Source organism: Theobroma cacao, chromosome 10 (genome assembly GCF_053813885.1).
Source record: "Theobroma cacao isolate CCN51 chromosome 10, ASM5381388v1, whole genome shotgun sequence".
In the NCBI taxonomy this organism is placed as follows: Eukaryota; Viridiplantae; Streptophyta; class Magnoliopsida; order Malvales; family Malvaceae; genus Theobroma; species Theobroma cacao.
Genome location: NC_142648.1, coordinates 8,120,059 through 8,135,970, shown reverse-complemented (window position 1 = coordinate 8,135,970; position 15,912 = coordinate 8,120,059). Strand labels below are relative to the sequence as shown.

Sequence of the window (15,912 nt, the reverse complement as noted above, 5' to 3'; positions counted from 1 at the left end):
TGAAAGTAACTCTGGGCAAATACAAAATTAAGAGTTTCTTCTATCTTGCTCAGCATGGCTTGCAGAGGAGGTCTAATTTGATTACAAGACCTCCATGTCCTACAGACCACACACATAGCCCTGTATGTGTGAATTGTGATCCATGTGTCTCTCTTATAGCCCACACCACCAGAAAACAAATAGTGTTACATGCAAGACTACATGTAATAAATAACAAGTAGCGAACTAGAATTTCAATCCCAGAAGTTTCATCTGAGGCAATCCTGTTTCATGATTACTTGTATAAAACCAATTATCAAATCAGTATTAGGATCCCAGAAGTTTCATCCAAAGAGGTATTCTTTCATGACCGTGCGGGAAAATCAATCTTACATGAAAAGGGAAAACAAAAAGGTGGGTTGCGCAAGGAATAATTGGTTAATGACAAAAATTATCAACTAGAGTCAAATTAGCACTAGGAAAGCAAGGGACTAATTTATTCATATATCAAGGATGCCTTCAGTAGAAAGAGATGCTATACAGTAGCTTCCGCCGATGCTTGTTCTCAAAAGAAGCCAGAATATCATCAATTGATTCCTCCCATGACTCAGCAGCTTCAATCTAAGCATTAAAATCATATAAAAAAGCAAAAAAAATTAAGCATAACAGGCAACTAATAAAATATGAAGCATAATGGAATATTCATAGCATCAAATGACAGGGACCTGCTCACAAAGATCTAAAGCTAGACGGGCTCCTATGGCTGCTTCCTCATGGTTATCTTTGACCTCTAAGTTGATCACCAGCACACTTTTCAAGAGAACTTGATCCCGGTTGTGCAGATCTGCCATGATTAACACATATAAGATGATGAATAATAAAATACTTTAAGGGACAAAAGGAAAAAAGAAAAAAAAAAACAAATTTGTCACTGGATAAAAAATGTTCCAGAGATCATCATGATAGTTTCTATTTAAACTAAAAATTTGGCTGTAATCAGAAAAGCATTATTTAAACAATTAAGTTAGCCAAGATGCCAATGGACAACAACCTATAGTAGGATGAGACCAGAATCATCTCCAAAACATGGCTTCCAATGTTACCTTTGTTGATTTTCAATCAACAGATAAAAATTAAATATACATCTGTAAAATGTCAGAGAGAAAAAAGTTCACATGCCAAAATGTTCCAACAAAAAAAACAGACTCCAGGAACTTATGAAAGGTACGGTATCAAATCGAGGAGGGGGGGGGGGGGGGGGGGGGGGGGGGCATACAAATAATTATTTCGATGAACGGTTTATTGGAAATTAATTCAGTTATGCAGCCAACAAACTCTCCAGGACAATTAAAAGTTCAAGTCTCCAAAATGGATTCTTGTTCGAAACTCAGACAAATAATGAAACAAAATATCCTGCAATATTACACTCCCTTACCCATGAGAGCTTTTTCCTGGTCTACACCTTGACCACTAGGCAAATCATCTCTCTAATGATAGCACTGAAAGCATGACCTATTTGACATTGTTTTGTTTTTTAAAGGAAGTAGAACTTCTAAGTCCTAACCTGTTCCACCACGTAATTTTCACAACAAACCTGTTCATCATGGAACATACCATGCACCTTGGTTCTTGAATGACACTTGGACAGGTTTCACTAATTTAGTGGACTAAATCATCAGTTTCCATAACACGATAATGTTGAAAAATTACATAACAAAATGAAGATGGCAATGACAACATGATTTCCAATTCATTACATCATTTTTTTTTTTTTTTGATAAGTAGAGCCTTCACTAATTCATAAAGAGAAAAAAGACAGGGAAAGAAGAGAACCCTGCTGAAACAACCAGAGTCATGCTGATGGAAAAATGAAACCAGCAGCAGACAAAAACAGTCAAAAGCCGAGAAACCTTCATGAGAAGAAGTCTCATCCTAATACAGAAAAAAAAAAAAAAACAAAAAACACCCAGCTAGACATCATGTCAGCCCAACAACACATCAAATCTGTACAATGAGAAAGAAAACTCCCTAAAATCCACCTTGCAAGCAGAGCAAGGACAAAAAACAGAGCCTACTTCATCCATCAAAAGCAGCTCAGCAGAAACATGCAACCCAGCAGCAAAGGTATCACAAGCACAAAGCAGAAGCAATGACCATCTGAATCAACCAAGGAGAAGGCAGAGAAAAACCCAGACAGTCACACACAATCACATCATTAAAAAGAGAACACCCTTAAATCCACCATGTGAAAGCCTAAAAAAGTCGAAAATCAAATAGCAGTCAACCATCATGAATGGCTCAGCAGAGACAATCACACAACCCAAAAACATAAGGATCACAGCGAGAAAAAAAATGCAATGACCAACCAAAGCAAAGCCGACATTCCCGATCACTTAACAAATAATTGCAAGCAGAGAACAACCCCTGGAATTGAAAGATCGAAAGGAAAGAACACAGACAGAACGAACAAAGAGCAACACAGCAATCAATGCAGCAAAGGCCAAAATCAAAGACATATCATCAGAAAATCAGAAACCCTGCCAACACCTTCCTTTGCCAACTTATCTGTGAAACTGTTACCAGTTCTAGAATAGTGAAAAATTGACCAATTGCTCACCTAAGCCACCCATAAAATCGCAAAATAGCCACACAACTCAGGCATTAATAAGGACATAAAATCCTAAGAAGTATAGGTTGAACTACTTCTAATAATAGCTATGATAGTGAATAAAATCTTTGTGATCAGGCATTACAATTGGGAGATATCGTTCGGATTTGATGTGATGATGATTACGAACTGACATCACAGAGCGTTGGCGATATAAATAAGAATTATACATGGAAGCAGAAAGAAACAAAAAAAAAATCAAGTGAGGGAGTGCAAAGAACAATTAGAGAATAAGCAAAGTAATTACGGAAATTAGCATTGCACAAGAGCCATTTATCTCATAAGAGTTGGGGTTTTCTAAGACTGGAAACCCATATCTGTCTGCCTCTCCTTTTCTTTTTCCCAACTCATGAGTAAATCTTAAACGAGAGAGCAAGATCCTAACTAAAAACTGCATTACATACCAAAAATTTCCATAATACCATTCTCATTTACTCCTCAGAGTCTCAGACAAGAATTAATGATTCAGACTGCCTGCCTATTTTTTATTTTATCATACTAATCGGTGCTCAAATACTGCATTGTCAACATGCCAAAGAGTTGGATTAAGGCTTAGGCTTAATAGATTACTTAATTAATTTACTCAAAACACAAGAAGTATTCAAATTCACATCTGTACTGAATATTCTGACATAATCTCACAAAGAAATTATTAATATGAAATAGAATTAATTTATTTATTTTTAATTAAAAGGAAGCAGAAAAAATAACCTTCAATGACCATATCAAACACCTTCTCTTCAAAGGTGAAAACAATGTCAAAGGTACCATCAGCAGCATTGTCTTGCCAACGTTGCGGTGCCAATTTCACACTTGAGTTCCTTTTAAGCATCGGCAATATGCCATTACGCTTGTACCTGAAAGAAAAATACCCATTTTCATTAACGGTTCAATTTTATTAAGCAAAGGCATTAGTATTTAAAAATAAAATCGTAAGAAAAATTCGAGAATAAAAGAGAAGATTACAGCTCGGGGTCTTTACGGCGGAGGTCATCCAGCATGTGCTTGTAAGGGGTCCCAAACTCGTAGACGTTGGGTTCTCTAAGGGAGGGTCCAGGAAGTTTGACGTGAGCCCCCGTTCCGTAGGAGGAGACGTCGAACCCCTGCTTCTTCAGGAGCGAGTGGGCCTCCATGCTCCGGTTCTGGTTCGATGAACAAACCATGGCGTACCGGAATTTCATGTTCGCTCTAATTAAATACTACCACTATTCAATTTCACGAATGGATATGAAGGTAAGCTCAACACTCGCTGCCTCAACCCCTGAGCCAGCCAGGGTATATGTTCAGAGTCGTACAAAGAAGAACCAGACCGGCCAGTTTTATTTGTTGAGGGTATTTAGGTACTTTTCCATTTTTGATGTCACTTTCAAGATATCCGTGGTATGTCATCGACTGCAGGTCTAGTTCGTGAAATGTAAGAAAATGAAATAAAATAATTGTTTTGAAAATTAAATAAGGTATAAATAAAATAAATTATTATTATGTTATTAAGTTTATGAAATAGAATAAAATAGAAAATATTATTATAATTTATTTTAATATTTAATTAGTAAAAATAGATTGAGAATAATTAAAAAATCAATTATAAAATCATAAAATAACTCATGGTAGATCCTATTCTTACATGCACTTGTATGCCCAAATGGTCAAAGATACAAATCTTGGAAGTATAACCATCATGCAGCTAGAGAAGCCTAAATTAAGCATGTACCCAACTTTCAAAAGTTTTTTTCTTATCCTTTGATGCTTTCAAGAGAGGTTTAACAAAGTGTGTACGCCTTTCATTAAGGTTGATGGCTACCACCTCAAAGGGCCACATGGAAGGGCCTTTCTATCTGCTATCGTCATTGATGGGAATTGTGGTTTGTTTCCTGTTGTTGTTGATGTGGTGGAGCTGGAGAATGGTGACCCATGGTCTTGGTTTTTGAACTTGGTTAATACTACTATTGGGGACATCAATAAACCTTTGGCAATGATGAGTGATGCGCAAAAGGTAAACCCTAAATACCTACTATTTTACATTTAATTAGTTAATTTCAATTACTTATTAACTGTTACTTATTCTTATATGGCAGGGCCTAGATGATATAATTATAGAGATAATGCCTCATGTCATTCAAAGAAGGTGTGTTTGGCACCTTTATAGCAACTTTAGGCAAAGGTTTTTAAGGTTGAACATAAAGGTGAACTTCTGGAAAGCTATAAAAGCATACAACCAGTGGCATTGGAATGAAGCCATGATGAAGATTAAAGCTAAAAATGCATAGGCATACAACAGGTTAATGGACAAACCACTCACATTGTGGGCAAGGCATACCTTTAACCCATGTGTGAAGAGTGACCATGTGACCAACAACATGGTCGAGAGTTTCAACCACTAGATTGGGCTTATAAGGAGTAAACCCATTTTGGTTTTGTTTGAAGAACTTAGAGTCAAAATAATAAAGAGGTTTTTTGATCGGTATAAGAAGGCCTACACGTAGGAAGGGCAGGTGACACCTAAAATTAAAAAAAAAAGTTGGTTTTTGCCAAGTACATTGGCGGGTGTTGTAGGGTTATGCCTGCCTTCAATTCTAAGTTTAGTGTATTTCAAAGTGGCAAGACATATGCTATCCGCTTGAAGGTGAATAGGGTAACTGGCCCATATGGTGTTTTGAATAATTTAGGTGAAGTTGTCTCAACATATTTCATGTATACACTGGTTGGTTGCATATTTTAGGGTTTACTAACTTGTGTTTGGCTGTATTTTAGGTATTCCTTGCAATCATGTAGTAGCTTGCATAAGTCACATCAAAGGTGATTTTTAGTAATATTGTGACAACTTCTACTCTAAGGAAAAGTTCATGCTGGCATACAATGAATATATTCACCCTATACCTAACATCACCATGGCTGAGTTGAGAAGGCAAGTAGATCTAGTGAAGCTTTTACTACTTGGTCGTATGCCTGGGAGGCCCAAGAAGAACAGATGAACGGAACCCAAGGAAGGGCCAGCTAGACATGGCAATGCTAGGAAGAGTAGCACTATTAAGTGCACCTTATGCTCCTCACTTGATCATAATAAAAAGACCTGTCCTAAGGTTCCAGTGCAACATAATAGAAAGCTAATCTACATTAATTATGCAATTTAGTATTTTACATCACATATGCAATTTAATGATCTAATGCATTTTTTTATGTTTTAAATTATAGCAAAATACCTTGCTTAGGTCTTCATCAATAGCTGTTGGGTTTCCATTAGGAGCTGCTAATGGGTTTTCATTAAGAGCTGTTGCATCTAAAACTTCAAGAAGACTTGCTAGTGTGCAAAGAAAACCCGTTGTTGCTACTACTTTAGGAATTGATCGTGGTGCATGTAGTGGTGTTAAATATGTCCCTGCTCGTGGTGGTTTAAAGAGGGCTCCATTTCCTGAACTTGCTACCTCTACCCCCTACTACCCTTGCTGCCTTTACTGCCCCTACTGCCTCTACCTCAGTAATGAATTCTGATGGTGCTGGAGGGATATTAACAAGTATTTGTCATATTGTTGATATGTGAATGTTAATATGTACAATGTTCTAAGGTTTTTTTGTGGTGTTTTGATAGATGGAGGGAGGGTAAATTAAGAATGGATGCTTTGTAACTTTTTATCTTTTTTTGTCTGCCATTATTTAAAAATTAAGAATAGATGCTTGACTTTGATATTGGACCCATTGGTAGTGGTCTAGATTTATTTTGTAAAGCTTGTGGTCCACATGTGTACAAAGGTTTAAGGAAAATAGTGCTCTTCATGTCTGAGCTAATATCAAGCTTTGATTCATCTAATTATTAATGAACATCACATAGTCTGAGCTAAACCCATTCTCTTTAAACTGAGTTCTAGGCAATACAACAAAAGATTCATACATCATTTGGAAAAACACTGAGAAGAAAATGCTGACTTTCCAGAACAAAATAACAAGTTAACAGACAATGCTATTTGCATTCTTAATTATTTAGTAGTCATTTAGCATTTGTAAACTACAATTCCGACTCAAAAAATGCTTTCAAATTGTTTCCTATGGTCATCCCGTAAATGACATTATATGGTTAAGAAAAGGGAAGAGGGAACTGCTAGACCGAAGAAAAATTTAAGCAACATGCCAATCAACAGAAAGAAAATCCTTGCTTTTAGAAATTATGGGATTAGCCCAAAATTAAGAGTACCAAATCCAAAGTTGTATTTATTCACAATAATGTAATCATCCAAAATGAATCCAAGTTTCTAAACCATATCTATTCAAAGTTTATTATAGCAATAACTGTAAATTACTAGCATTAAGCTTGAGACAGCATCATTGAAGTGAAGGATTATAAACCCACCTTCCCCATAAGAAAAACGAAAATAGAAACTTTTTATATCCTTAGGGTAATAAATTTCAAGGAATCTTCATTTCCATCTCTAGAGAATCTTTTGTGGATGAAAAACCTTGAGAAAAAGCATTCTCCAATGAAGAATGAATAAAGGAATCCTTTGTGGATGAAGAGCCTTGAGAAAAAGCATTCTCCAAAGAAGAATAAATAAGGGTATCCTTTGTTGATGAAGAACCTTGAGAAGAAGCATTGTCCAAAGGAGAATAAGTAAACCTCCATAGCATAATCTGGCAAACATTCGAAACACATGTGATACTTATAATAGGATTTTTTCTGTTAACAACTAATTTGTTAATATAATTAATCCAACAAAAGAAATTGTTTAAACTTTTGTAAGTATCCAAATTATTGACTAAACTTCCACATTAATAATTCTCAACAATTAAGACTTAGTTATTACAACTTTTTGATGAAGCACTAAGTTAAAGCAACTGTCTATGTTCACGTGAGTGCTCTTTGTACAAAAATCTATTAAAGATCATGGTCAATATCCAATTTTTATAGCTGTTTTTTTTTTCTTTCTGATTTCTTTTTTAAGATATTTTTGCTAGGTAAGTACCAAAAGTAAATTCTCTTTACATACAATCAAATTATAAACCATACTGGACAATCTAAAATATAATGTTTATCTAACTAAAGTAGAGAGGTTTTTTTTTTATTTATTTCATTTTTTCATATATTGCATTTCTTCTTGTCAAAAGTTATACAATTAATGAATTAGAATCAGAATAATCAAAAGAACCAGTCAAATTTATTCAAACACACATCCTACTTCCTACTGTTGTTATAGTAAATCAACTAGAAAATTAAGTCCTTACTTCCACATCACTTGCTGCTATCAAAAGGCTAGAAACATAGCCACCAAATACAGAAGCATCTTCACCCGTCAAAGTGATTAAAACTTTACCACCATTACCACCACCAGGGGTCAAGGACATGGTGACATGCCTTGTAAGGGATACTGAAATGCCCCATACTTTGATATGGTGATAAATAAAGTTGATCCGATGCAAATTGAGGTCAATTTAAATGTTTAAAAGTGATAAAAAGATGAAAGAAGTAGTTTAGGATAAAATATTTCATATGCGAGAAAATAATAATAAAATAATAATAATTTTATCAGAAGAGAATTTGTGAGATAAAAGGTGATTCGGAAGTCAAGTGAGGCATAATAAAGAACTTTGGGAACCAAAGAGACAAGATAAAATTTTTAGAATAAAATAATATTTTATTAATAAAATAATATTAAAATATTAATATTTAGTCGGATGTCGAAATCAGTTATGAAGAAGGATCATATGGTTGATCCAAGTAGGGGAGAAGTTGTCAAGCCTGACTTTATAAAATACTTGTGAGGACATCATGTGATGGATAGCATGTTTGCATGCTAGGAGAGTCCCAAAAAAATTTACAAAAGTCGATATTGTACTTAGAGGTACAACAAAGTTGATTTAAGCCTCGAACTAGATCCAATAGAGAATTTAAGATGAAATTAAGAATATTAAAGTCCCAGAATGGTTTAATTTGGTCATTTGGAGTTCGAGGATCAATTTGGAGTCAAACCAGAATTTTCACTATCTAGTGGCAAAATGGTCATTTGCCACCTGAGGACAAAATGGGAATTTGTAGAAAAGATTTTTGGCCCCATTTGACTTGTTAGAGTATGATTTGAGGTTAAGAAGTGAAAAAAAATTATTCTTGGTATTTTTCGGAGCATAGGGGTAAAATGGTAATTTTGCTACCTTAGGGGTAAAACAGTAATTTTCCACCACCAAGACATTTGTCCAGCACATGGTCTTCCCTTATCCTCATTTTGACCATTGACTAATCATGTGGTGGAGATAAAAAGGTTTAAAATTTTTAAAGTTTTAAAAATGGACCAATGAAAACATGCCACGTGTCAAGCAAGAATATTTTATTATTTTCCATTAAAATCAGCCCATATTTATCCCATTTTCTCTTCATGTGGCCGGCCATAGTAAGAACAAGAGGGGAAAGGGAAAAAACACAAAACCTAGATGGGAAAATTGAAGAAAAAGTGTGGGATTTCAAAGGATCGAGCAATCAAAGGTAAAATTTCTTGATTTTGACTTGTGATCTACCTTTCCCATGCATTTCTCCTTATTTTCCATGGTTAAATTTCATGTTTTCATGGTGAATTCATGGCTGCCCAAATGGGTATGGAGAGAGAATGAAGTTGGATTGATTTGATTTTAAGTTATGTTAGTGTTTTTAGTTAGTTTAGCATATTTAGAAACAAAATAACAAGAAAAGAATTCATTTTCCCCCATCACCATTATTGGCTGAATTTTCTAGGGAGGATATTGTGGCTGAAATTGATGATATTTCATGATATTTGGATGATATTTGATGTTTGGTGAGGCTAAAAATTAAATGGGAAATTTTGGTGTGAAAATCTGAATTTTTACCTAATGTATAGACATGTGTGATTATTGACCCAGGATTGATAAATTGAATCTCATTCACAGTCACTGAGGTAATTTAGGTATAATTGGAGTGTAGAAAGTGAGAAGAATTAATTTGGAGTTAAATTGGAGATTTTAGCCGATTAGATCGAGTATAGTGTGACTTAGGTAGAATATCACATTTAAGTGATTAATTAGACATTTTGCATCCCATTGCATGCATTCATTTAGATTTAGAGAGCCTGAAATAGTTTATGATAAATTGACACAATTTATTGAAATTCATGTCACGTATGATGTATAGGTGGTGAGCCTTCCAACAAGGGTAGAGAGATTGTGCCCAAAGATCGAAAATAGGAGTATATCGAACTCCTAGTACTGTGAGTAACCTTACCATCATTTTTATTATCTAAAGTATGCTTTTAATCGGATTTGGTGAAATTTTATGAAAATGAGTTTAAATGGTAAATCTTGAGTTTTACAAACAAAATGTATATACATGAAAAGATTTTATAAATTGTTTTAAAATTGAATGATGATTTTGAAAAATAGAGTAATTGGAGACCACTTGTTATGAATTAAATTTATGATTGGAATCGAATGGCTTATGACAGTATTTGCATGAATGGCTGAATTGATATTTGTGTTAAAATGTATGAAATATGTATTTAGCCTTGAAAGGCTGTAAATTACAATAATTGCCATATCATGTTATCGAATTTTATTGTTTGGTGGGTTTAGCTTGCTGCAGTGGGCAGATTCTGTGGACCAGCCTATTAGAGGGGCACAGAATCCGGATATATATATATATATGTACCTCGGTCGGAGAGGCGCGTAGGGTATCTCTTGAGGTATGGACAGAGTTCACGTCACGCTGAACCACCTCGTGATGATAAACTCCGCTAACGCCAAGGAATGACTGTGTTTTTTCAAACTAAAAATATGTTTTATGAGTATACAAAATTTTAACATCCTTGGTGGGCTCGAGTGTACGCCTCTGATCAAGGTGTCATTGAGTACTATTTGATGGCATGAGCCAAATGTTTATGAAAGTCATAAGTCTTAATGAGAAATTAAATGAAATACAACCGTTTCCCTGGGTTGGAATAAATTTTCAAATTGTGAAATACTTAAAATGATGGGATATTTTAATTGTTTTCTTTTACTCGACTTTAGTTGATTTAAATTATGTTTGTTTACTCATTGGGATTTTATAATCTCACCACCCTTCTTTCCACCCATTTCAAGCTCAAGGTAGGCTGTAGATAGTTGATTCCATCGAGGGCTTCTATTGGATTAGCATACTCCACACAGTAGGTTCATAGTTTCTATAATTCTAGTTATTGTGGGCCCACTTGATATTGTAAATTTAATAGTTTATTGTGCTACGATATGATGAATTTATTTTGTTTTTACATTACAAAAAGTATTTACGCATAACTCCAAAATTTCTGTTTATAAGAAAATAAAAATATTTTATTGAATATTTTATTTTTTCTTCTTATTATATTCAAATATTATAAATTCATTTTAAATAAAGGTTTTAGGTGCTTAAACTTATTTTTGATTGTGAATTATGCGATTAGTACTTGCTTACTAAATTTTAAACTGGTTTCAAAATTTTTCAGTGAAAAATGACCAAAATGTCCCTGTGAGACGAAAACTTTTATTTTATCTGTTTTAAGTTGGAAATAGCTCAAAATCCTTTAGAACATAAAATTTGACAACAGTTACTCACCAAGGGAAATGAGAAATTGATATTAAGCCTTGCGGGGTTCTGGTTAACATTCCGGGAAATGAGTGCCCATCGGGGCACAGCGACGATTGTCACGGGCTCGAGGGGAGTTTCGGGTCGTGACAGATACTATTCCATATGATCCCTACAAGGGAAATGAAGAAATTATCAAAGCTGGCCTACATCAATGAAGTGACATGATTTGAAGGTTAACAAAAAAAATTTAGTATGATAAATTAGAAAACTCACAATCTCCTGCGAAGATAGTGTAAGAATATGTAAAAGAAAATAAAAAATTAACACTTTGTTTGGTAAAAAGGATGGAAAGGAGAAAGAAAGGAAAAAGGTTTAATCCAAAGGTTGAGCTACAAAAATATCAAATGTGGCTATGCATCCCAACCATTAGATTAAACCATTTTCCATCTTCCCTACCAACAAAGCATTCATAATAACTAAAAAAACTAAGAGAGTCATATTTCTCATTTTTCTCATAATCTTTAACAACAGTTCACAAAAAAACCATGAAATATAATTATTGTGGGAAAAGAGGAAGGAGTTATATCAACACGTCTTCTTATGGAATAGTATGGATTAGAGTAAAAAGACAAAGAAATGATGTGGAAGAAAAAAGGACTTTTCAAACACCAATGCCAACAAATATGCATTTACTTTATGTTTATTAGCAAGAAATATTAGTATCAGTATTGATAGGAGCTATTGCTTTGCATCATTTATAGGAGACAATGACAAACAATGAGTGGATCCTACAATAATTATCAGCAAAGAATAAGCACCATTTAGCATTACTTTTCTGGACAAAGAAATAAGGTATTAGACTGGTGACTGTTTAATGACCAATACTGAAAAGGTCCTCTTCTAATAAATATAAAGGCGATTTGTCATATTTCAAGTCTAATGTTATGCCTCCGCAAGTCAACTACACTGTTCTTATTGACTAAACGATTGACTTGAAACAATAAGCATTATGATAAAAGGAAATCTCTAGGTAGTCATGTTAAAAATAGATACTCCTGTTTGCTATTCGATCACTGATTACATCAAGAACACTTGAAAACAGAAAAGCACAAAGGTTTATCCCAAAATGTTTTGTTATTAGCAATGCAAGATCTAAGCACCATGACATAGGGTGACAACAAAAATTGTATAAGAAACAAATGATTCAATTAAAAAATTTCACTTTCCTATCCTTTCCTTCCCACAGCCCATCCCATCCAGCAATAAAAAATTTCATTACTACTATTGACAACTAGGTAGCATTGGCTTCATAGAAAGAAGAAATTTTACACTATTCCTAATAGAAGATCCTTCAACATGGTTTTGAATGAAGTCGCCTTCAACATGGCATATCAAAATAGAAGATCCTTCAATCATGAAAAATAATTTAAAAAATGCTTACAAGGATTTTGAAGAACATATGAAACATTCTTAAAAGCAATTATTACACAAAACTAAGACATGAAACATAGGTTATCTCTAAGACTTCATTGAAACAAAAAATTATATAAGAAATTATCACATAAGCCATTTATATGGCACAAGGCAGGAAAAGAAATGCTAGATATAAGTCAGAAAAGAAGATAGTCCCAACAATACCCTATTAAACTCTTAAAGGGCATTAATGTTCCTATAACTTGGATTACAACTAGAGGTCCCAAATAAATCTTCTAATGCAATAATCCAAAATAAAAACCATAAAAGAGTTCTTTAATTACACCATAAATATAAAACCATATCTTGTAAATCTAGTCAAACTACTACATTCATTATACTATTCATTTTATCTCTCCCTATTACATATGATTAGGCTTTCCTTTCTCTCACCCTATTCAAGATGATTAAGAACATCAACGTATGCTTATATGCAAGTGTTCTCTTGTGTGGGTGAGAAAAAGAGAACATTTGTGGATACGCACGCATAACACCTAATGTGCTATGTGCTTTATCATGAGACCACCCAAAAAGGAGTGGGGAGTTGCAAATTTAGAGCCCAGTAGCTTTACCTTCCTTAGATCATGCATAGCATCAAAAAGGGGAAAAAATAAAAAAAAAATAAAATGTAGAAAAGGAGAAAAAAGGAAGAAAACTTAAGGTATTAAAAATATTACTAAAGTTTAAGAATACTATCATAAGAGTTAAAAAAGAAAAAAGAAAAAAGAAAAGAAAAGAAAAGGATCAAAAATTAAAGGAAAATAATATTAAATATACAATATTTTGGGTTTGTTGGAAGAGTAAAAGAATGGGGAAGGTTAAAACCAAGTTAGTGAGCAACTAACCGTTTTTTTTTTTTTGGGAGGGGGGGGGGGGTTGGGTTGTAATTGATGAGCAACTAACTTATTTAAATGCTCTAAGGAAATCTAGTTAATGTGGAACCAAGTTTTTTGCTAATAAACTAGCATAAATAAGAATAACCATCCATGTATCTTAAGCTTAAAATAATAATATTCGGAAATTATTACGAAGAAAAGGCTATTTATTCATTCAACCAAACACTAGATAAATAAATAACAATAAAAAAAATTCACTTGGTTAGGATTCATTCAATTAACCTTCACTCACCATTTACTACTGTTGTGTCATAGAAGCAAACAAATATACCATCATATAAGAAAAATATAAAACACTCAATAAAAGACCCCAGTGAAGAAAATTAGTTGTTAATGTGCATAAACTCAAAGAACATAAATAAGGTTAGAGAAACTACACAAGTTAAATGGTATGGTTTTAGATCTCACCTCATACGTCAAAATATTACCACGTTGAAGAATGCTAACACGAGCAATATATCCCATAGCAGAAACAATGTAAGTGCGACAAGAACAATTTCCACAAAATCAAGTTATTTTTGCTATTATGTCCTACAAGTATAAATAATTGTTCTCACCATCATGACTAATCTTCATTTTAAAAAATACGTAAAATAAATTATGATAATTCTTTCGTATCAATCTACAATTAAGTAAATAAAAATATTAAAGTATTCTTTTTTTTTCAAGTAAAGTAACCTCATGGATTCGTAATTTACCTCTCCTGCATTGACAATCAACGAATCAGAAAGAAAATTTTCCCCAGTTAAGTTTTGATCCAAACCTTCTGCAAATATCATAATCCATATGTGTGAAAACAATACTTAAACCTTATTAATTGTAATTTTTAAAAAATAAAATATAAAATATAACAATTATATGTATGTCAGTAACTCAAACATCATATTCTTTATATTTTCTAAACATAATCTCATTAAGAAAGGAATTGAATTTGAAAGATGGATCATTTTTAATCCTTATCTACATAGATATTGCTTAGCCTAAGCCATAAAATGATCTACCTTGATTTGAGAAGTTTCAGTAGGTCTTTGATGTAACGATTCAGAGATGGTGAAGATTTCATCAGAAAGGACAAGTTTCCTTGGAGTTCTTTTTCTCTTCATTCTCCTTGTAATTAGCCTTTCTTCTTCTTTTCTTCGGTCTTCATCCATGCCAATAGGTGTAGGCAACTTAATTTCCCTATCTTCCATTAAAATCTATGTTTCTGTAATATATAGCAGAGTTGTGAGACCTCGACCCCTATAGGCTCGTAACTAGGTGTAGACGCGATAACATGGTTAGGGGTAATTTTGTCATTTCTCATGGTGAACCTTAAAAGTATGCTTTCAAACATTATTAAGGCCTAAGTAGGCCTAAGACATAAATGAATGATGAAAATAAGGGTAAAATGACCAAAGAACCAAAACTAATAATGATTTCCAAGGTATGGGCAAAATGGTTATTTTTCATCTCGAGTCAAAATTTTTAAGTTTCCTGAACCTTAGTACTTTTAGACTATTATGGACTTTGTCTCAGTGTCAAAAGAGTAAAATATTGCACAAAGGATTGGAGGAGAACAAGCTAATTTGCTAAGGGCATTTTTGTAAATTTAAATGGAGTTAGATAAGCATGAGTTATAAATATCTTTCTTTCTAGCAGCTTTTTTTTCTTCCTCCTTCCATCTCATGTTTATTTCCCTCTCCATGGAAGCTTGATAGGAAACCTCCATAACCTTTCTCAGACTAGCTCCAATTTTCATGCTTTTGTGCACCCTTTCATAGAACCTTTGTGCTCTTTCACTCTCTCACTTTAAAACCCTTGAAAAACCTTACTTTCATACTTTTTCTCACTAGCTAGGTGTTTAGAGAGAGAAAGAGGGAGCTTTTATAATAGTTTGGAGAATTATTGGAAAGAATTTCAAATTTACAAAGCTACCAAGGTGAGTAGTGAATTAGAATCGATATTTAAGTGTTGAGAATGTCTAGTAATTAGATTTGTGAGTGTTTTATTGTTGAGATTGTTTATTCATTTTAGTGTGACTAGAGTAATGCAATTAATAGCCATTTAATGGTAGTTAAAAGCTAGTTAGGAATGACTAGCAGAACTCAATTTAGAAAATAGCTTTGGAATAGTATTAATGCCAAGTTGGGTTGATTGTGATGCTAATGTGATGATAGGTTCCAACGAAGTCCCATCGCCCCATTTGGACTATTAGAGGAGGTTGGAGTTGAGTAAAGATTTAACGAATGCTTGTAAATGAACTTGCATTTCAAAATCGTTTTGGGAAATTTAATTGTATTTGGATGAAAAATTTGAATGATTTATTCCAGCTTTTCTTTAAAAATGTGTGCCAGGGAACAATCCCTTGATAAAATATTTTAATGTGG

General features: G+C 33.6%; 1 protein-coding gene and 1 pseudogene across 2 annotated transcripts; both read right to left on the bottom strand.

Moving 5' to 3' along the window:
• Positions 1-231: 231 nt before the first annotated feature.
• Positions 232-3,940, bottom strand: LOC18586632 (Ssu72-like family protein). 2 transcript variants are annotated; one of them, XM_007010122.3, is made up of 4 exons: positions 3,614-3,940; positions 3,359-3,504; positions 705-823; positions 232-600 (listed from the first exon to the last, which is right to left on the bottom strand). In XM_007010122.3, the coding sequence occupies exons 1-4, from the start codon at positions 3,826-3,828 to the stop codon at positions 499-501; spliced, it is 582 nt and encodes a 193-aa protein (XP_007010184.3). In that variant the 5' UTR covers positions 3,829-3,940; the 3' UTR covers positions 232-498. The 2 variants fall into 2 exon arrangements, with proteins under 2 accessions (XP_007010184.3, XP_007010185.3); XM_007010123.3 differs by having other exon boundaries at positions 399-600; positions 713-823.
• A 3,105-nt stretch (positions 3,941-7,045) lies between these two features.
• Positions 7,046-14,736, bottom strand: LOC148760346 (uncharacterized; annotated as a pseudogene).
• Positions 14,737-15,912: the final 1,176 nt, after the last annotated feature.